Here is a 23,635-nt window from a genome sequence, read left to right as displayed (position 1 = left end):
TTTGCTGTCAGCAAAAAAAGAAATACCTGGAATTAAGGAAGAGGTGATTTTGTAGAAGTCAGGGTGGCCTGAGCATACTCAAAAACTTGGATGTGGAATGGGCGATTGACTGAGGAAATGGGGATACTCTGAGCATCCCTGTTCTTGGAGAGAGGAAGCACTTTGCTGCTGAGGGCTCAACTGCCTAAGTCTGGGGAAATCTTCAGATAAATGAAAGATGCGCAGATGATGATCAAAGTATGATAAAGCTCAGGATAAATCCCAGCAGCATCTCAAGACAGTGATCAGTCAAATTACACTTCAGGAAACTATGGGGAGAAAAGCCAGTCAGAGGTAAAGGGAGAGAGGACAAAGAACAGGTTTTTTATTCTCCAATTAGCTGTCACATGTATGGTATAGGAAAAATCCTGATATCAATGTCCCATTTCTTTATGACCACTGAATTGCTTTGACTCAGCCAACTTAGCTCCCCAGCCAAAATTTTCACACACAAGCATCTAATTATAGAATACCAAAATCTATATTTAGGTCTCTAAATAAGTGACCTGGATTTGAGAGTTAGTTTCAACTGAGGTTTCTTTAACTCTACAAAGTCAATGAGTATTGCAATTTGAAACCACTGAAAATTAGGCCACCTACCAAGACACAAGACATTTATCTTGTGAGTAGTATACCTTGAGTGGAACAGGAGGAAAGAAGGACAATAACAAAAAATAATTGGTATGGTTTTTGTTCTCATCCTTCATCCTCTCACCTCTAGGCTACTGTCTCAAATGGCACCAGCTGTTGTTTGTAGGCAAGGGATCTGAGACGTTTCAAAATACAGCATTTGCAGACATGCAGCTTTCCTCCTTGATCCTTGGTTAGATCACAGACACACCTGTGTACCTACCTGCATTGTGTTGTTTTACCTGTGTGTGCATGTGTATATTTGTGTGGTACGGTTCAGGCTGCTTTATTGCGAGACAAATTGAGCAATAGCTATGCAAATCATCCTTAAGAAAGCCTGTGGCACTCTTGATCAAACCATATGTGTGTGTATATGTATACTTATATAGACTGTGCACATATACATTGACATCCATATGTATTAGGTTATGGTTCATGTATTCTTGACAGAGAAAAAGAAATGCAGCACTGAACAAAACAAATGTTCTTGGGTAACACTGCTCCTGGTGCTGTTCTCCAAGTCTTTTTTGTGACGTTCTTACTTCTTACCTGTATGCACTTGCCTCATTAGTAACGTTCAACCCATTTCATTTTTTTCTGTAACTGTTAGGTGATGAATAGGCATTAGAAGGCTATATACTGCCTGGAGGTATTATTTAGCTACACAAGACCTATTTTTAAGAGTTGGTGGTAAGGGAATTATATCAGCCCTGAGCCCTCGGGTTTCCATTGAGCTCTATTAGGAGTGTGCAGAGCCACAGTTGGGGGAGCAGGGAGAAAGAAAGCAGAATAAGGTGACACAGCTTTCTCTACCGTCACTGTTTTCTTTCAGTCTCAGTCAGACATGTCAGTGCTCTTTCCTCTCACAATGACTCAGCCTCAGGGTGGGAAACAGTTTGAAAATGAAACGAATACATTTTCCAGCAACTTGTTGCATGCAGTCAGAAATTTGCAAAAGACAGTTTTTGCTTACTTCCTCTTAAACTGCTTGTTACTTCTGAGTAAATGGTCTTGTTTTTTTTTTTTTTTATTTCCCAAACAAGGTCAAAGAAAACTAGTGTCCTTCCCTTCCTCCCTCCCTCCTCCTTATTACCCAATGCATCCAAAAACTGCAAAAGAAGGTACCTACTGGATTCAGGAGAATGGTGAGAAAGAGTTCACCTCCTCGGATACTTTTGTCCAGCTCCTGAGGACCCCCAGGATATTCCTTGTAAAAAATAGTATGAGTGAAAAGGCCACAGGTCTGTCGAGGGAGCACCTGAGAACAAAACAACAGCACCATTGTGATATTAATGTATTTCTGCAAATTTACCCCAGCACGTTCACTGTCAACCCTCCAGCAACTCGAACAAAGCTGCAGTCTTTCCCACTCTGTAACCTGGCATGTTTATGGCCTCTCGTGCACCTTCTACGCTCTCACTGTAAGCAAAGGCAGTCCTGCAGATGTGATTTCCAGATCACAGCTGCAAAGCTGCATCACATGCTCTGAGCTTTCATGCAGGCTGCTGTAGCCAGCTCATCCAGTAATAATTAAGGGCTTGTTTCCTGGCATTTGGAAGAGGAAGAAAGAGCTAAACCTCTCTTCTTCCCTTAGCGAGGTTAGTTTATTAAAGGATAAATAGTGCTTCCTGGCCATCTTCACTATCGCAGGCAATTAATCTTAAAGTTCTTGACACACTGAACTGAATTTGTTCAAGGCTATGGTCCCCAAATGAGCTGTGGCTTTACATTTTCCTCAGTCCAGCATTACATATGATACTACATATTGTGTGAAAATGAGTGAAGCCCTGATTCCTGCTTGTGAAACGTGTTCAGGACTGGTGGAGTGCTTGCATGAGACTAGCTTGAGGTCAGGTCTCCATCCCATCATCAATCAGGGGGCTGTGTGTCAGAAACCTGCAAGCTAGCAGATGTGGGGAAATAAACGGATCTTGGAAAACTAGATGTTTTAGTTACGTTATTAGCCAGTTACAATTGAAAGGCTCTGGTGCAGCAAGGAGACAACAAATGTTAAGGCTTACAGATACTGCCTAATATATGCAGAGACACAATTCACCTGGGCAAGGCCTTTTGTTTCCCTGCAGTCACTGTTTTTAATTTTCTTTTCTATTCGGTTAAAGCAACAAAGTCTGCATTCAGCAAACCATTTTAATAAGAGTAAATGTATTGCTGAATTTGAGTCTATTCCAATCGTAATTGGACTCTGTGCAGTAACTTGTTGTTTTTGATTAAGACATGTTTCTTTTGTCAAAATGTTGATCCCCTAAATGAGACTTCATATGCACAGGCAATATTTGCATCAGCTGGGGCTTTTGTTTGGTCCCAGAACCTGGCTTTCAAATATTTCTTACTTTGTTTATGCATATATAATTTTGCAGTTTCCTGTCACCTATTTCAGTCACACGATCAGGTCCATCCTAACGTTTTTCCTCCAAGCCGCTGGCTGGTAGGATGGGTTAAATAATTCTGCACATTTTCCTGCCCTTTGAGCAGGTGAAGTATGCAGGTGAGGAGCCCTCTCTCTTCTCACCCCAACGCAGGGTGCGGAAGAGTCAGGCACATGTCTGGTCGCTGGTTCTTGGGAGCTTTAGGAGCACAGCTCCTAGAAGAAACCTTGGCCCCAGAGGAGTGCCATGCTTCCTGGAGGAGATTACTTCCACCTGTTCATCTTCCCAGGTGGTAGGTTTCAAATCCTTTCATGCATAAAGACGAACCAGACCTTGAAACATAGGTCTTAAGCAGTTTAATGAATTTAAAAATATGCATTTGTACTTTGGCTGATGGTTGATAGTTGATTGGGCTACAAATACACTTAGTTTCTGAGGATTACATATGCGGTTGCCTGAGTTTGTGTGACTTTTTTAAACTGGCTGCATAACAAATGCACTCTTTTGGCATCTTTACAAGTCCTCGATCACAGAGAATTTTAATGATTGCTGTAAAACTTGAAGCATTTGGTAAAAATAGCATACTTCTGAGTCACTTAAAGTAGTATTGCTATGAAGCATGGAAATGTAGTGTACCATGATGCCATTGTGGATGAAGCCCCGTCTGTACCGTGCAGGCTTCAGGTGTGGATATTCTTCTGTGCTGGTCACTCGGATGTGCCAGACCTTCTTCCAGGCCTCATATAGCTGGATGTGAACTGGGTAGACCCCGGAGTGATGCGGAGCCACTGCGTACCCCATGTCAGTCGGTATGCCATGCTCCTGCAAAACAGCAGAGGGAGGGATATATTTAGGAGCAGAAAAAGAACACGCAATTATTCAAAGTTCTTTTTTTCCCCTGCAGATCTCAGCATCAGAGAAGCTGTTGTCCTTGGACAGCCTTGCATCTATTTGTATGTAGCACACGCTAAAAACGGGGGAGAGATGGAGGGAACTGGAATTACAGTTTGATAACTGCAGAATGATAAATAATCCTTTTGGATTACATTGTGTTACTGTTATATGGAATAGGTTTGCCTATCTGTTGATTACATATTGCGTGCATTTTAAGATGTCCTATTATTTTGGTTCTTTTTAAAGGTAATCCGGGAAGCTGATGCTAGTTATTTAGTAAGTGATCAAATGGCATTAGAAAGTAAGCAGAAAAACTTGTTGCTGTGGAATTTATTTTTTGTTTCCTATTACCAGAGTAAGAGCAAAATGCCTTGCTGATTCAAAACCAACTAACCAACCAAACAAAAACCAAATATTCCCTATAGCTTCTGAATCTGCTTTTATTTTCCCATGGCATTAGGGTAGTAGCAAAAATGCTGGACTGATAGACATCTTTTGTTTCATACATATTTATTCAGTTCAGTTTCTATGAGGAAAATATGTGTATTTTCATGGATATAATCTATAGGTTATCTTGAAAGCATATTCTGATGGAACAGTGAGGAGGTTATATGCAGGCAGAAGGAATTAAGAAAGTCACTTGAATGTGAGTGTACTGGTGTGCTGGGCATGTGCCTTCACTCACGAATAGCTCCTGCCTTTGTTCTGCTCCTAATCTCTCCCATTCACACGGGCTATCTGAAAACCCCATCTGATGGGGTTATCTGATGGGGCCATCTGATGGGGCCAGTTAACCACGTCTAAAGACTGGGATGTTTTTAAGAGATCAAATTATTTGATCAGGTCATTAACTTTGTTGGTCTGAGTGATGTTCAGAAGTGCACCCAGCATTTTGTCACCAGCCAGGAAGAAAGGCTATGTTCTGCCACTCCTCCATTGCCCCTTCAGACCCTTCAACTTCCAAGCCCTTTTCAGCTCTCCCATGGGATCTCCAGATCTGTAGGCTGTCGCACTGCTGTGGCTCTTGCTGGATCACTTTCTGTGCTCTGGGTGTTTACTGCATCTGTTTTACTCCCAGTACCACACGGTGTGGGACAATGTCCGTGGCCTCAGCTCTCAGTGTTGCAAAACTTCCTCTCTTTTGCTATCCTATGGCTCACTAAAATCACTCCCTTCTCCTTCCAGGAGAACAGCTACATCAGCCATTTTATGCTCATATATAACTAATACAGCTGAAAATGGTTAAAATGTGAGATAATGTGTTTGTCCTTCCTCTTGCCCATGTTATCTAATAACTTTATCTAATTACTTTAACTCTGGGAGTGGCAGATTCTGCTGGGCATCTTCAAGTACTTTGCGAAGAAAGGCTTTTGGGTCATTGACAAAATTAAATTAACCCTATGAGGAACACTTGTTCATACACCACATAATGCAACCACTTAAAATTATCCATTGCTTATTAGTAAATATCTTAGTTTACCAGATGATGGGGAGAGGAGGGGCATGCAAAAAGAAACCCAAACTCATTCTTCTGTAATTTACTGAGAGAAAAGTGTAATTTCTGCTTATTAATGTTACATACCTGAAAGACATTAGTCAGTTTAAGGGTGAGATGATGAGTAGCTGTACAATAAGTGTCAACTCCTTTTTTAGTCTTTTCTTTAAACGTGTATAAAGGAATAAGTTATATCTAAGGGATTTTGAAAAGTCTGGCTATTTATTAACAGGATCCTGAGTGTATGATGCTCACACTTGGATATAGTGTATTGACTTGAATCTGCCAACCTTCACCAAAACCTGTTAGGGAGTATACACAAATGTAAAGCAAGACTGTCTTGAGATATAGCTAATGACTGCTGCTGTGAATATGTCCGAAAGTAGGTATCTGGATGAATACATGCAAAATCCTATTTATCTACTTACTATTTGCAGCTGGTATTGCCATAGAAACAGAATGGTGAAATGGTAATTTACCATTCACAAATAAAATAAGGCAGCATATTGTAAGTTCTCAATATAAAAAGCTAATTAGCCTTTGAATAAACCTGGGCACTACTTAGTTCATCACATAAATACATGTCAGTCACTCAGACACCCAATACAACTTTAAGAAGGAAAAACTAAGGCATAATCAGATTTTGTTTGACCAGTTCCATGTTCGATTTACTTGGGTAAATTAAATATATATCCTCTTTTAGTGATTTCTGTTGCTCTGTTTCCTTTTTCTTATTTTGTTATTGAATTTAGTTTAGGATTGAGAACTAATGTGTTAAAGGGGGAACATACATTTGACTCCAAGAAGGACTTGATCCAAACTGTCACACAAAATGGGAGATGCCATTAGTGAGTATTTATTTTGTCTATTCTAAGGAACAATTTCCTACAAGATTTCATCAGGTTATTTTTACATTCAAGACCTTGTGCATTTATTTGCATAGTTTGGAAAACTTCTGGACCTTTCTGGCACTGAGAAGAACAGTATCACATTCTTGAGCATGCTTTAGCTGGGACCACAGCCATTATTTTTGTACAGGTTAAATTTGCTTTCCTATTTCTCTTGTGCAGTGAGTTCCAACTGTAATTTAAGTGACAGCGTAAGCTGAAGCTGCAGTGATGCCTGGATGAGTTCAATATTAAAGGAGAATCACTGTTACAACCTGGGAGATAGGGGGAGAATATTATTAAAATAGTTGCTGCAATTTTGGCAAAAATTCCCTTGGTCATCTCTACTTCTTCCCATGTCTTGGTTTGCATCATGGAGTGCTCTGAGAGCACGTGACCTGCCTTGTTTTAAGGTCTAGACCTGACCAGAAGATGCTCTCCAGGAGCACACCTCATGTCCTTTGGACACCAGTGAGGACGTGGTGTATGGATTAGATTAATTCCAGCCCAACTCTTCCTCTGATGGTTGCATGTGGCCAGCCCATCCCCAGCAGCAGCTGCTTCATGTGGCAGAGCCCAGAGAGCCATCGTCTCATACTCACGCTGATGCACCCGAGCCAGAGCACTGGGAACTGGAAATTCACAGTCCTGCCAGGGCAGCCTGGCTTGTCTGCACACACTTCAAAGTTTCCTTACCCAGAGCCTATTGGCAAGACAGGTACTTCCACAGGTGATCTGAAAGGCTGAAGCAATCTGCCAAGGCTGCTTCTCTCTCTCAATTATCATCTCTGTTCAAGCAAGTGAAGACTTTTGACCTCCCTATTTGTACAGAAATAAGCTGTATTCGCCACGTCAGCATGTGCTGCGTGTACTTGTTCTGCATTTGGAAAAGTCTCTGCTGAAGAATGGATGAGAGGTGATGCAGAATTAGCACTGCTTTTCAGGGGTAGGTGCAGTTTCAAAATGTAAGTTTGAGTTCCTATAGCCTTTTTTCTGTGAGTAGATGTTGGAAATGTTAATTAAAAAAAAAACAACAAAACACACACACGAAAAAACAGTGCCAGGAAAATTGGCTATTTATATTAGCAGGATGTTTTTTTGAGAAAGAGACACAGTTTTTGATTCTGCCAAATATTACTTTTCCTTGTTGAAGCACAATAAGAACTAAAATTAAACAAAAACGAAAAACATGCTATAAGAAAACTGACATTCATTTTTTTTAAAGACCACCATTGATTTGTTTTACAGAAACATCTGGTACTGGACATTACTGGGGAGAGAATAGAAAAGCCCCCCACACTAACCTTTTAATTCAGCAAATCTTATGTCTACTGTAGATCTTTTCATACAGTAAATGGAACTGCAGGATTCTCTTTGATGTAAAGAATTCTTAGGTGAAAAAGTTAATATAACCTCAGGCAAGTTTGCTAAAATTTTTGACTTTGTTCAACAGTAGATGATAGAATAAATGTAGGACTTCATAAGATGCTATCTTCCAAAGTTAAGATTTACATAAGCTTTGCATATTCCTAGCACTGGGATATATTTCTAATATTGCTGCAGATGGGTGAGATTCTCTGTAAGAGATTATATGTTACTATGTAGGTTTAAAATACTTAGTTTCTTTTATTTGATAAATGATTTCACTATGTGCTTGTCAGCAATCATAAAAATGTGTGGTATTCTAGCCTTAATGGACACATGATTTCTGTTCTCATTGTTTATGTTTGTGGATAATTTTTTATTGAATAAACATTTCATCTTTTAATTTCAGTTAATTCTAAACTGTTAAAATCTTGTTTAAAAGCTCTCTAGCTAGACAAAACGATTCACCAAACAAAAGGTGATTATTATCAAGAGATGGGGTTTTAAGTTGTGCAAAGCTAAAATATTTTTCTTAGTTTTATGGAAGGGTATGTCAGGTTTGAGTGACTATAACTATAACAAAACTGTCTGGGGTCAATGGCCTGCAGGAGCACTAGCTGTGAGAGCGCAGAGCTTGTTTTTATTTTACATGGTGGAGGAGCATGCTGTGGACAAACATATTTTGCCATGGATTACTGTCACAGGATTAGGTCAGTTTAGAATTGTGGATTTATCAAACTGAATCCTGGCTCCTAGTTCTACCCCAGTATTTTTTCAATAAAGTGTGACAAACCTCTTACTAGCTCTGTATGTTGGTACTTGTTTTGCATCTCTGTTGTGTGCTCACTTGGCAAGTGGCTGTAGGGTGCCCGTCGGGTCTAAGCAAAGTGGGATCTCTGCTGTCGCTGTCAGATACAGAACTGGCAGCCACGTGGGAAGGGACAGCACAGCAGTCTGCCAGGTACCACCACAACTCCTGTTCCAAGCCTGCTCCTTGTCTGTGTGCGGTACTAACAAAAGCTGAGAAAGGAGAGGCGCTCTAGTGATTTGTTCCAAAGCATGCTCCTGATATGGATAAAAACACTAATGAAGATCGACAATTCAGGCAGAATAAATCTCATCCTGTTTGTACAGGGAAACATTATCCTATATATGCAGAACACTTTTAGAATATTTTTAGAGGCAATCTCTAGTGAGCATCTCTAATTCCTAGTGCTAACTACAGATATTAATAATGGGACAAATTAGACTCCTTCATCACTTGTAGGAGCTTTGCATTTCATATGTGGTCGCGGGTGTTTTTATTCTTGTTATTTAATTGGTATATTAAAAGCCCATGGTTTCTTCGTGGTTTGGGCAGTTCAAGAGTTTTAGGCTGAGGAAGTGCTAATGTGAATCTGGTTGGTTTAGAAACGGGAAATTGAATCCAAGGAGTGATACTAGAGAGGGTCTAAATGGATTTGTTTGTTTTGTATATGTATCTCTCTGAATTGATTTGTTTGTGTATGTGTATCTCACTTGTTCATATCAGATCATAGCTCTGTTTTTACAGTTGATGATAATTTTTGCTGTATCTCTACCATGCTTTGGGTGTATGTGCTCACAAATGAGCACAGAAGATAATTACTGAGCAAACAAATCAAGGGACAAAATAAAGAGCTACAGGCTTCGCATTAAAAATATTCTACCTTTTCTAAGATAAAGATGCAGAAGAGGGGGAGGAAGAATATCTTGTGATTAAAGGATGGCAGTGAAAATCAGAACTTGATTTGTTTTATTTTCTGAATGTGCTACAAGAGACTTCTGCTTGCACAATTGTTTAGCTCTGTATCAATTGCATAGCCTATAAAAATACAAGAATAATAGTACTTGAGATGCTACCAGTTTGCAAAACTTAATTCAGGGCTTAATCCATTAGTATCTGTAAAGGATTTTGGGTTCCTCTAATAGAAGAAGAAACAACAACAAAACAAAAACAAAAATCATGTCAAAACAAGCTTATAATCAAAATAAATGTGATTTTCCTTTAGTTGGGCTTTGAAATATACCATCCACATTTACAGAAGTATTAAGACATTAGGATAGCAAACTTCTGGGTAGTTTGCAAATTACTTTACCAGAGTTAAAGCTCTTGTGTTTTGAAGTGTCTAATGGTTTAGGCTTTCTGGTGTAAATCTGCACTGATGGGTAACAGAGATGAAGACAGAAATCTACAGAAAGGGACTTTGCTCTTTGTCTAGAAGAAGTGAGAGAAGAATGAAGGTACGAACATACTGAATTAATAGGGGAGTACGAAGGCTTCAGGCTGCCTTCCTCCCCACACAAGTGAAATGTCCTCTGAAATAGCAGCACCCTGGGAGGTTGCCTGAAAGCCTACCAGGTGTTTGTTTCCTGTCATTATTCCCTGTTCTCATAGCATGTTCTGCTGGTGTTGCATGCTCCTCTGAGGCTGAGGATATTGCGAGTGCTTGAGAGGAGATGTGGCAGCAAGGGCAGTGGAGATGGGGCTATGGGTGGTGGCAGCTGTAGGACCACTGCTCAGACATGCATGGACAAGGATTTTTTTTACAAGGACACTGTTCCAGGTAAGCAAAACTTCCTGTGCTTCCTGTCAGGTGAAGAGCAGTGGGGCAATAGCATTTACGAAAGATCTCAGAAAATGTCTTCCTCTCACCAGCTAGGTGTGGAACGGCAGGAATGGTGAATGTCTCTGTGACACATAACATTCAGAGTGCTTTTATTAGAGGTGGTCTCCTTTAATTCGCAAGCAGTTCACAAGTAAGGGAATCCTTTAAAGACTGTTGATTTTATTAAGCCCTAGCTCCACAGAGGTATAATTGAAATCAAGGCAAATCAAGGCAACTGGATACCTAATTGGCAACTAGTTGGATGTATACAAACTGTTTAGATATCTGACTTTCTACATGTGTTTTGTGATGTACCTGTTTGAGGCAGGCTTCAGTTATAACCCCCCAGTTTATAGAGCATCACTTTGAGGAATAGACATATCAGTGTAAAATGGAAAAGAGTGTTTTATCCAGTTGCCAGCTCTAACACCTGCATTTCTTGCCTGTATTCAGCAGTCTGTGTGTATACTCAAGCTTCTGCAAACCGAAGATTATGCCTAGTGTAAATGCAAGAGCCAGTAAAAATTGTGCTTATGTACATTTATAGCTCCATATGATAATATCCATGAAATACTGTGTTTCAGATAAACTGGCTTGTGTTTGTTAAGCTTACTTTAATCCCCGGCACTCATAGAAGAACATGCCTTTTATGAAATGCTTTCTCCCGGTGAACAACATCTCTCCCGAGCCTCATACTCCCTTGCATGGAGAAACTGCTGACTGTGATGAGATTTGGATCTTAAAGTCCAGGCCCTTAAAGTCCAGGTTTCCAGTCAGTGTGATGTGTTTCTTCTAAAATGAAAATGCCAGGAGGAGCTGACAGGTCTTAATGAACAGATTTGTTGTTGTTGTTCTGTGTTTTTTTTTTTTTTTTTTTTTTAATGTTAAATCAATCTTGACTGTTCTTTTTCATGTATAATGATTTGTTCTCCCATCTTGAAGACTCCATTACCTTCTTACTGTGTTTAAAAAATGAACAAAGAAATACATCAGGTGAAGAATGAATGTGATCATACTTCCAAGTAATTATTGCAGCCTTCCTTGCACAAACTGACAAAGTGTTTTCTCTACTTGCAGCTAAAACAGGAGGTGGGGAGATACAGTCAATAAACAGGAAATGTGAGAGAAAATGGTATGAACATCAAGCTGTGTTCCCCTGAGTATAATGCTAAATAAAGATAATAGAGCACAAATAAGATGTATAACACCAAGCAGACTTTCTGTGTGCTGTTCTGAACCCGTAATTTAAATTTGGATCTATGCTGTGAAGTAAAAGAATAATAAAAAGGAGCTTGCACTAATTTTGGAAGACTTATAGAAGTGCAGCTGTAGAAAAGGGAACTCCTTTCCCAAATAAGACATGAGGATGAGAAAGAAGGGGAGAGTACAAAACTGTTCCAGAGTCATGGCTGGGACCTATGTTATCAGGAAGACAAATTTCTCCCACAGAGTGGACTTCAAAGGAAGCTTTTTGAAAAGAAATGTTCTCATAAATAAATTGCACAGCTCGTATCGATTCAAGGTTGAGAGGTTGGTAAAACCCCTGTCCAAATGTTAGCAGGAAATAAAGCTGTAATAACAGCAGCCGTTCTCTGACATCAGCCCCTTATTTATAGGCACCCTAAGGAGACTCTACCCTTCAGTGATGATAGGGAGATGGGCTTTATCTTTCTGTAGCTGAAATAGCAAACACTGTCTTACAAGCCCTCTTTTCAGACTACACTATAGATTTTACTCCTAAAGGTGGTTTGACCTAAAAGGCATCGCGTTGCCTGAAAATAGTAGAATTTCCCCATAGGTTTAATGATGAACGGACGATGTGTATTTGAGATACAGATTATTTAAAAATTACTCTTGCATTTAAAATCTCAGCTATATTTAGTTCCCTTAGGACTCTTTGCAGCAGCTTGCCCAGGTCACACAAAATGAATGAACAGGCCATGCCAGGAATGAAAACTGGCAGTAACACAGACCTGTGGAAAGGAAAAGTCATCCAAAATACCTCTGTGCTAATACCCTACAAAGAAGGAGATAGGAAGGGGGGAAGCCTGGAGTGAAGAGAAAACAGTTAAGCCATTTTTAATGAATGTGCTTTAAAGGTTGTTAGGAAAATATTTTCATAAACAAGGGAATAAATTTCTTCCAACTGCTTGTTTAGGCATCCGTCTTTGCTTGGTTTCCTGATCCATCTTGGCTTATGTGAGCGATGGGGATAAGGGGCAGCTGCTGGCTGGCCTTTCTGAGCTGTGAAGGGCTGAGATCTCTGTTCCCTAAGCAGTAGAGAAAACCACACCGTGTTGATCTGCTCTTTTGAGTAGCACTGGTTACTTGGCATTCCTGTGCCTTGTCAAAGAAAGACCACAGTGTCTTTTCCAAAGAGAGCATTTACAGACTTTAGCTTTCTTTGTCATGCTGCATAACCCAGTAGAATTACGCTGAATGGACTCTAAATGGTTTCCACATGACCTCGGAGTACAAGCACTCTGAGCTCTGGGCAGTGCTAGAAGGATGGCTCTTGTAAGCTAACAACACAAACAAGCAAAAATGAAACATCATTATCTATAAACACTAGTAACAGGTTAGCTATGTAAAAAGCATATTTTCAAACAGATCATCTAAAAAAAGCACTCTGAAATCCAGCAGCTTCACTTATTTACCTCATTAGCTTCAAGATTTCTCACAAACCATATATAACATTTCACAAAGTTCACTGGAACTTTCTCCCTCACCTCTGAAGATGTTTGCACCAAACTTCAGGAAGCTGATAACCTGTGTATAATCCCCTTCCTAAAGCTCAAAAGGCCAACTGACATCTGCTGAGATTTCACTGCTTCTGTTCCCTATGTTCTTGCAAGGCTGCTTGCTTGATGGGCTGCTTCCTCTCCAGAAAGCCTGTGCCAGCGAAAAAGGCTATGGCAAAATTCAGCCCAAGTTTGAGTCATGGAAGGCTTTTTGGGGCTGGCTTTCCAATCTTGCAGCCTTATTTCTATACCTCTGTAAGCATACATACAATATATGCTTAATAAACATTAATATATGCTAAATAAACATTATAACTATGCTTTCCAAGTTATATGTAAAGGTATCCTAGGTGAAACTTCTGGTAACTTTTACTCACTAGTGCAAATTCTTTGTTGAGGATCATCTGCTCCACCAGTGATGACTCATTGTGGAAAAGATGAGGCTGCATGTGACTCCACATATGGGGAAACCACCAAAACTCATCCACAGATCTCAACAGCAGGTCATCACCTTCATCTTCCTCTTCAGTCCCTGCAAAAGAAAAAGAGGAATAGAAAAGTAACAGCAGAAAATGCCCATACTATTATTAATATTATTTGTTTTTCCCCTCAAGACAGAAGCTGCTATAGAACCTGATGTCTTTGGCTCTGATTTCTCACCATGCTATGGACAAGCTCTAGCATATCACAGGAGGAATAAGAAATACTATGTGTGCTAGCAGACTCTCTATTCCTGACGCTCTGATAATTGATAGGAATTCTAACAGGAATTTAATTTTAAGGGTGGATTGTTGTTCTATGTAATACACAAGTTTTTAGTTCAGGCTCCCCATGAAGACGGAGGATTGGATGGACTTGTACCCACCTGCCTTGGTCCTGGTGGGTACTGCACAGATGTAGCTGGCCAGGGTGGCATTGCAGAGTGCTGTGTACCTGAGTCCTGCTAAAACCCAGTTTCACTTATAGCTACCCCGTAAACCTCAGCAAACTGAAATCTGATCATTTCTGGTAAAATGTGAAAGAAGTTTGCAATAATTTCAAATGCGATTAGGTAAAAAACAAGTAACTAATTGCAAAAGGGTTCTACACATTGTTTCCTATGGTTCAGTGTTCCATTATTGCCACATTTAATCTCTAAGTAAAATGAATAAAAATTCCTGTGTTAGTGAAGAGTATCTGCTTCAGGCAGAAGCAAGCATGTGTGGTTATAACAAAGCAAACCTTCCATTTGAGAAATTATACAGTGCTATTTCCACCATCTGCAGCATATGTCTCCAGTGCTTTTTCAAATTGGGAAGGCAAATTTACATTTCACTAACTTCACCCTCAAATTACTGAACGATATTCAGTTTATTGCAGCCTCCTGTCTTGCTCCTTTATCATTTTAATTTAAATACCTTTATTTAGCTCCAAAGAAATAATTGTCAACATCAGTCTACTGAGGCAAACATAGCTTTCTTTTTACAAGCCTTTCAATGTTTGCAAAACTCTTTGGAAGAAAATATTCCATAGATGTCACTGTTTACTTCTGTGGCATGAAGCAGGAACACGTAGAGATGTGCGTGAACTTCAGCTCTTTCTTTTTCACATCTGCAAATGTATTTTGAAGAACGGTGCTACACAAGGAGAGCATTGCTTTGAAACTTTCTCCCAGTGTCACTGAATCAATTTACTCCCCCCTGTAGCACTCTGCAAGTTCTAAGAATGCATAAAGTTGCTCCCATGGATGGGAGTGCTTCTGGAAAAGAGAAAACAACCTTGTTTTCTAGGTAATTCCTTACTGAGAAGAAAGGACCGATGGCTGCCCTGTCTGTTCCATCATGCAACACTTCTGTACGTGCATCTGTTGAATGACTGCTCTCTTGTTTCTTGGGGTATGTGGTTCACTTGCACCCACCCGGGGAAATGTGATCAGAGGGGAGAAACTTAATGTAGGGTTTCAAAACGGGAAGAAGAGAAAAGGGTAAGAGTCTGTGTAGCCATTGAAGAGCTCTTTGGTAACCCAAAGCTAGAAAACTGAAGGTAGGGATGAAGAGAAAAAAAAGTGCATATTTCAAGTATGTAAAGAACTATGATCATTTGACATAGGATTTAGGTCAATGGATAATTTAATATCTTATCGTCGTTTAAAGTAGAGTTTGGTTCTTGAAATAAATTATTCTAATATCACATTTTTTCCCTACTAATTTATTTGTGAATTTAGATACAATTCATCAAAATTTGCAATTTATGTTTTTCTTTATTATTATTATATTATTATAGCAAAGATAAAACAAAGTAAAGCATAACACTTTCAAGTTTCTACAAACAAAAGCCCCCTGTAATGGCAGAACTGGAACAGAAAGGTTTGAAGTTTAACACTTCATGGAGATTTCACTTTTTGGAGTATAATTTTCTTCACAAGCCTTTAAAAAAATGTTTTTTAATTTTTATAAATTCTTAAGTAGATGTATTTAAAAAATTCAAGGGTTTAATGGAACATTTATTAAGTGCTTATATTGTTTGAATATTTTTCCCAATCCTTTATTCAAAGTACTGAAAGCAAAACAAGGAAATGTGAAGTTTTGATTTCTTGTATAATCAGTATTCTCTGTGTGACTTCCTATCTTAATTTTTATACGAAATCTGAAAATTGCAACAGGTGTACAATCAAGGAGGTGAACATATACCTACTTTGAGAGACAGTATGCACTTTGCAGAGGTAGGTAATAATTCAAAGTTTGATTGCACATAATAAATAATACTACATTTAAAGCTACAACTGTAGCTTAGAGGTCTCTTGAGCTCAAAACTGAAACTAAGTTTGAAGTTGCTATCAATAATCTTAGAAATCTTAAATGCAAATAATGCGAATCCTGAGAACACCTTAATTTCTATTGCCACAGCATAAACAAGAGGAAGATGTTTGCTAAAACAGTATAACCAAGAGGTTCTATTCTTTTTTTTTTTTATTCTTTTTTTTTTTTTTTTTTTTTTTTTTTTGCTATCAGCATCATGTCTACAGTGCTTAGTTTACCTGTGCTACAGAAGAAAACATTGGTGGCATTAAGATGAGGAGCAGTGACGCTAATGTTTCAGTTGTACCGGTATGAAGGCATACCAACTAGGACTGGTATTTGTAGTACAGATGTCAGCAACATCTTTTGATGAAAATGTATAACTGTTTAATCTGCCAACACATTCCCATGCTCATCTCCCTCCTGTAGTTTTAAAATGATCCAAGTTTTGGAAAGGAGAGCAAAATCACACATTAAGGAAGTCAATAAGGCACAGCAATCTCGGTGCGCTAATAAAGCATGTTGAATACCTGATACTAAAAGCCTCTCTGGGTAAACAAGCTACATTTACAGTAATTAAAGAATACCTTTACATGTTTTATTTATAATGAGTCAATAAAGTGTATACTGCATGGAGAATACTTTGGAATCGTTCCGCTAAGCTGATATGACAAAATGCCGCCACTGACTTGTAAATGAAGTGCTCACTTAAAATCTCAGATGCTTCACTGAGTACAGAGAGCAGCGTGTCCCTTAATGGAGGCAATGGCATGCTTCAACTCATTAAGTAGTTTTGTGCTATTTTGGTAAGCCTTGAGATCCTTCAGAGCACACACACACTTGCACATTTGCCTATTTTCTCTCTCTACAGCAGCAGTAAATCTGAAATTGGTCAGTGTTATATCAGCTGGGCAAGCAAACCTGTGGACTGGTAGGAACAGGCTCCACTAAGAAACAGTAATGGCATATGGAAGCAATTGGGACTGACAAAGAAAAAAATCTATGGGAAGGTCAGGGGGTTGATTTGGTAGGAAGGCTGCATATTTTGTGCCAGCCACTGCTCAGGATGTTGTAATATTTGCAATAAATTATCTCCTTTCCCACCTCCTCCCTTCCTTGAATTATCTTTCTCTGTGGTGGACACTGAAAAGACTGATGCCAGCTTTACTCTGTAGATGGCCACAATAGAGCAGCATCCTGCTTTCCTGCTTTAGAGTGGCTCAGAGCCTTGGGCTATTTTTGTTTATTTTGCTGTATTACGTGTATGTCCAATTAATCTCCAGAAGGAATAACTATACAGGCAGGTCAAGATGAAGTGAGCAGAATACTGAAGGTCTGTCTCCGAAGTTGCTCTCTAATCACAGGTCTGCCACTGGCTTGTTATATGACTCCGGGCAAGTAATTCCATCTCTCTCTACCTCTCATTTTTCTCAGACTCTGCAACCTACATCTTTAGTCTGTAAGGTTTCCTGGGCAGCAGTTGCCTAGCATTATGTGTCTGCATGAGGGGAAAACATCCTGGACTTTCAGTGGTGCCTGAGAGCAACAGTGATACTAATAAATAATTTTGGTTTCCTTCTCTCTACTTATCCTTCAAAAGAATACTCATCTGCCCATCTCCCAGCGTCTTTTGTACTCTTTTAATTCCTAGTGAAATGGAGACATAAGAGGTGGACGAGCTCACCTGAATCGCGTTCAAATACTGGTGAAAAAGGGAGTATTGCTGCACCTACGCTGCAGTGGGAGACATTCACCTGGCTGCCCTATTTTGCAGCTACTTTGTGGCCTGTTAGAGCTTGGACTGCATCATTCTTAGCTTTTAAACTTCTGTCATCTTCTTGCTGCTCCAGTGCCTCCACCTCTCCTCTAAATAAGCTTCTTGGCCTCCCTAGCATCACTCAGGCAAGGAGTGTCATTAGATGTGGCTGAATGTGTTGACAGCTGAGAATTTTGGAGTTGGTCTTCAAAGGTGAGAAGGGTACAGTATGAGGCTTGGAAAGGAGGACAGTAGATGTTTCCATTGCAGTGAGTCTGCAAAAAAAATGTCTTTTTTTTTTTTTTTTTTTTTTTTTTTTTTTTTTTTGCCCTGGCAGTACTAGGGAGCAATGTGGCTCAGCAACAGCAGAAGGAAGCCTGAGTGGAGCTGCACCAAAATGCTAGGGAGAAGGTGAAGGGAGAGAGGAGAAAAAAAAAAAAAACAAAGGGGGGACATTACACTATGGAGAAATGGACCAACAGAGAGAAAGGAGTCATAAACAGGAGATGTAAAAGCACCTAATCTCCACAGAGACATGGTGCTTGTGTGCAACTTTTTATTGCATGCAGTACAAAGGTAGCAGGGTTTCAATATCCATTTAATACAAATTTCTTTTCATCCTGTTTTCCTTTTTCTTGCAATAAGAATGAATTTCTGAATCGAATGGTTCTACCTTTGTCATCCCTCCCAATTGCAGACTGCTGAGCTAGATTACCTTTAGTCTTAGCAAAATCAAATTTATCCCATTAAAATACTTCTGCCTCTTTAGAGGTTATGAGACATGGTTTTTTCAGTGTTTTATATTTCATCATACCTGCCATAGTGGTAAAACCCTAGTATGTCTTCTCTGCTGTCCTGCATTGTGCAGAATTATGGAGATCTTAGCAGCTCCTTTGCTTCCTTTATAACCCTAAGGTTTACTACCACACGTCTTTCAGAAAAGCACCAATGACATCTACATATTCCTAAGAACCTCATCCATAGCCTACCATTGTTCCAGTGGGCAGTGAATGAGACCCTGGATGCTAAAATACTGGAGCACATATTGCCAACTGCTCCACTGAGTTACTGTTTTATTTAAAAAGGGCATGTTTAAAGCTAGGTTTAAAATCCTGTCACCTATTTATCTGTAGCTACCTGAGAGCATGAAGTTCCTTCTTACCTGTGTGGTAAAATTTTCCTGAAAATCCAAGGTTGAAGGTAAAATTTGCAACCTGAGTGCGCAGTAAATTTTGAGTCTCTAGTAAAGCCTGAAATAAATAAGAAATTAACATGCATTTAGAAAAATGAATATTAATTTTTTGTATGCCTCATTTTAAAAATTGTGTCCAGCTGAGGAGATACAACAAAGAAGATCTTATTAAATGTTTCACATTTTATTTTAGGGTCATTCTTATTTTTTCCCTTCCTTCCTTCCTTCCTTCCTTCCTAGACTATTGCAGTTAGCCTAATTTTCTGCATCAGAGTTTGATGATCTAGCAATGCTAGCAGTAGTATCTAAGTACTGAAGTACATGATGGTTTTATAACATGGACAAAGATACTACATGTTATTTGCAAGGATCTATGGCAGGACTTGAATCCAGCCAATTGAGAGTCTGCAATATACTAAATCTCTAAGTCACACTTATTTTGGGTTATTAATGAGGCTTGATAAAATGTGCTTAAACTACAAAGTAAAATTAGGAATACTGCTTGCCATCCAGATGTGGAGGCATTAGGATTTACTTACCTGCAGAAACATTTTTGATTGTTTCTTAAGACCTAATTCAGGATTAAGTGTAAAACTCCAATTTTAACCTATGGTAGAAGTAATGTCCATTTTTCTCATGTCTGAAATTAAATCCCTGATTATTTTTATTCTCTTCACGGAAAAGATAAGACTAGTCTAAACAAAACAGTGAAAAAGGTCTTCATCACCTACCCAGTTTTTCATGGACATATTTCCAACCAACAGAGAAAAAGATAGTGGTTCAGTCTGCATGAGCTATCTACCTCTATTGTTAGATTGTCAGCTCTGAACTGCTTCTAAAGATAGTCCTTACTGCTCAGATGTCTGCTTTGAATCACCAGCCCACATAATCTGGACGTGCTACATATGCAAGATGGATAGTGCATTTATCTCCCTATTGGTCTTGCCAATGTTGAATGGGTTATAAGCTCTATTTTCATCAATTTTCCATGTCTCCATTATTTGGCTCTTGAGAACTTTTCCCATTATCTATTAATAACATTTCTATTGATTGAATGTTCATGTTCTTGCACAGTTCAAAGACAAAGTGAATGCAGTGGTTTACACACAGTCCAAGTCCACCTAATGTTTCCTTTCATTTGAAAAGATTACATTTAATATGTTCATTAGGAATTTCACTTAACATTGCAGGAAAATAGCATCATTTTTTTGCTCAACCTACTGGTATAAGGAAAGAAAGAAAGGAAGAAAGAGAAGAGAAGAGAAGAGAAGAGAAGAGAAGAGAAGAGAAGAGAAGAGAAGAGAAGAGAAGAGAAGAGAAGAGAAGAGAAGAGAAGAGAAGAGAAGAGAAGAGAAGAGAAGAGAAGAGAAGAGAAGAGAAGAGAAGAGAAGAGAAGAGAAGAGAAGAGAAGAGAAGAGAAGAGAAGAGAAGAGAAGAGAAGAGAAGAGAAGAGAAAAGAAGAGGAGAAGAGAAGAGGAGAAGGGAAGGGAAGGGAAGGGAAGGGAAAAGGGAAAGACAAAGGAAAAGAAAGGAAGGAAGAAAGAAAGAAAAAGAAAAAGAAAGAAAGAAAGAAAAAAAGAAGAAAGAAAGAAAAAGAAAAAAGAAAGAAAGAAAAGGAAGGAAAGAAAGGAAGAAAGTCAGAAAAGAACGAACGAGTGACTTGTGACCAAAAGTATAGTCAGTCCACTGTAAATGGTGAATCAGCAGGTTAAGAGGCTAATCTGCAGCTAGGTGGCCTATACAATGTTAATCTGGACTGGAGCTAAACAAAACAGGTCTGTGGTGGCACAATTTCTCATATTTCCTTTGCACTGCAGCTACTGTCAGCATTCGTTGTAGGCCATTAATTTCCTAAAAGTACTGACCACATGCTAATTACAATGTACACTTAGACACCATGCATGTTGGAATACAAGTCTCCTTGAAATCTTCATTTGCTAACAATTACCTTCTGTAATGGCATCATTTGGGTGCCAGGCAGCTCAGGAGTGTAATATAAAAGATAGCCAGAAAGTGGCCTTCCTTCCTTGTTTGTTTGTTTGTTTAAATAGAAACATTTATTGGGTGTTAAGGAAGATGTAAAACAACAGTGGTTATCAGCGATAGCTGCATACATTGGTAAAGGAAATGATAAAGCAATCTAATGACGGTAAGTTGTATGCTTGAGCATTGCATATTAAGATAGTGGTATGGTTTCCAGCTTGTATTGCAAGGTATTTAATAAATTGATTATTTCACTCCTGTGACAATTTCACATGTCACTCTATCTGCATGCTACATAACAACTAAATAGTCACCAAAACATAAACACCAAACATTGGACATTTACACCACTGCTGGTTAAAACATTGAGGAAAATCCCCAGCTGATAAAAACTGGCACTAAACTGACAACATTAAGGTCATAAGCATAGAATCTGAGTCATTATATCTTAGAACATAATTTTCCAAGCTATGTAGAGCATTTTATATATGCTGAGAAAGACTGATGGGCTAAGCAAAATCAATTCAATTTTCCTTTGAAGAAAGATCACCTTGAGAAATTATCATCGCTTAACATATAGAAAGTATGTGAAACAAACATCATATCACTTTATTTTTTCTCTCCAATTTCCCTCACACTCACGTCTCAATAAGATCACAAAACTGGTAGATAGGCAGAAGCCTTCCATCCCAGCGAGGTCTCATTAAAAACACAGAGTTAGGATTAAGATGTAAATCCTGTAACCTGCAGTGTGTCAAGAATTTTTCTCTGTCTAAAGGGCAAACCTGTCACTCAGACTGGATTTGGCTTGCTCCTGAAGTCTTGGTTTTATTGCAATTTCCATATACGCATATTAACTTAGATGATATGTGGCTAAACTTCATTTTCATGACCTCACCCCATTTTAATTCTAAGAAGATATTGTCAACTGAGTCCAAACATTTTGTCACTGCTTGCCTGTCTGTAGAGAAGGGGAAATTTCTTCCATATCCTTAATACCAAAACCAGTACCCATTTAGGTAATTAGGGTCTATCATGCCTATTTTAATTAATATATATTTTCAAACAATATTGCTAGTTACTGACACACCACTCTCACTGGTAATTTTCTAGAGTAAATAATGAAAGCTTTGTCTCCTGCAGGTACAGCCCTTAACAGCACACAGCATAGAAAAGTGCTGTGGCTGGAAAAGAGCAGACAACTTTCTTTCCTAAGCCTTCTTGCACATTCATAGGTTGTTTGTTTGTCTGCTTGTTTGCCTGTTTGTTTGTAATGCTGAAGCAAGGCTAGCTGTTGCGTGGGCAGGAACGGCATCTCTGGGGTTCCTGGATGGTGCAGCCTGGAGGATCTGTGTGTCCCTGCCATCCGGTGCTAGAAACCTTTCCGGGACTCGAGATGTAGAAGATTGTATTCTAAATGCACTTACAGAAGGGTTTTGCAGGATGTAGAAGGATTATTGAATTTTAACAGCTGGAAATCACACCCAAGACCAGGTGCAAATACAGCTATTCACACACTGCCTGGGTCCTGCCATGCCACCCCCGGCTCCCCTTGGCAGCCCTCCTTCCCCAGAGGCTCACCCGTCCCCATCCCTGTCCCCTCATGTGGTGATCTTGGGACTCTGACAATTTTTTGGGGGGGAGAAGGGAGATTCATAGAGAGGAATGTGGGAAAAAAAGCATGACAAATCTTATCTTGTAGAGAAGATTTTGCCTGGATATTTCCATTTCCCACAGTATTTACTTCTTATCTGCCAATATACATCTTTTCCTCAGAGTCAGTGGGATTATTCCCTCTGCTCCAAGTACTGGGGTTTAAAAGAGTTGTAAGTAGAGGATGGCTATTTGCTTGTGAAAATGCAATTAGCATTTTGCCATTGAATGCATAGAGTTGCATTAAATCAATAGCTGTAACTCACCATTGCTGTTTTGCTGAACAGTTAAATTAACCATGGTAAATAATTACCATTTCCCAAGAAAAGAACCACAGAGCATGTTTGCACATGGACAAGCTGGTATGTCTCAGTCCCAGGTTAAGCAAATAGCTTTTTTTTTTTTTTTTTTCCTCAAGTATTCCAAGTTGTTCTTTCAAATACAAAAACTTAATTGCCAGGAATCTCTCAAAACTTGTGGCTTTCATTTTATTAATTGATTCTTTGCTTTGTCAATAAGGCTTCTCTCTGTGACATCTACAAGATACAGTTTCTTCTTTATATTGCATTTACATTCAGCAGTATCTTACATTAATCCATATAATTACCTTTTGTAGATTTGAAGTTGTCGTGTCTTTATTCTTCATAATTGGTGTATCTATTAAGCAGAAGTGATATTTTCCTGCTATGTCCTTGTTAATTATAACTCTATCCTTCATTTACATAATAAACTTTTTGGGGCGATTTCTGCAGTAACATTTCATGGCTAATAGGAAGCAATTTGCTTTCCTTTATTAAGTACATTAAAACTTCATGCCCCAGACATCATTGACTGTAAACATTTGATTCTGCTCAAATTTAATGCACCAAGGCATTTTGCTCTGCCATATTAGGTTTATTTATGTGCTATGTTCTGGATTGTTAGCTGCTAATGAGACTTCAGCTCTTATTGCTCTAAGGCCTGAACACTAACCTCATTTTAATGAGTTCATTATTTGCTGCCTTCTGAATGGAAGACAACAAATTTTCCTTTTAATTAAAGGTCAAAACACCTCTGGCTAAGGAAAGTGAAGAGGTTATCAAATCCTTAGAGAAGGTAAAAGAATGACTTTTTCTGATTTTGATGCCAAGCATGGGCAGGCCAGGCTGAGGTAGAAGGTGTTTCTTGGGGGACCAGAACTCCAAATCTAACTAAGCTAAGTGATAACAA

The 23,635-nt window shown here is 39.0% G+C and overlaps 1 protein-coding gene across 5 annotated transcripts in view; it reads right to left on the bottom strand.

Annotated features, from left to right (window-relative positions):
* LOC310898570 (bifunctional heparan sulfate N-deacetylase/N-sulfotransferase 4) overlaps window positions 1-23,635 on the bottom strand; it is a 163,814-nt gene that overhangs the window by 42,153 nt on the left and 98,026 nt on the right. For all 5 annotated transcript variants that reach the window (XM_083833818.1, XM_083833820.1, XM_083833819.1 and 2 more), the window contains 4 exons: window positions 18,761-18,848; window positions 13,443-13,597; window positions 3,693-3,878; window positions 1,799-1,927 (listed from right to left, as the gene is read on the bottom strand). In XM_083833818.1, the coding sequence (XP_083689944.1) occupies window positions 1,799-1,927; window positions 3,693-3,878; window positions 13,443-13,597; window positions 18,761-18,848 (558 nt within the window). The remainder of the gene's footprint in view (window positions 1-1,798; window positions 1,928-3,692; window positions 3,879-13,442; window positions 13,598-18,760; window positions 18,849-23,635) is intronic.

Source organism: Anser anser (genome assembly GCF_964211835.1).
Source record: "Anser anser genome assembly, chromosome: 4".
NCBI lineage: Eukaryota > Metazoa > Chordata > Aves > Anseriformes > Anatidae > Anser > Anser anser.
This window is presented reverse-complemented; position numbering and strand designations above follow the sequence as displayed.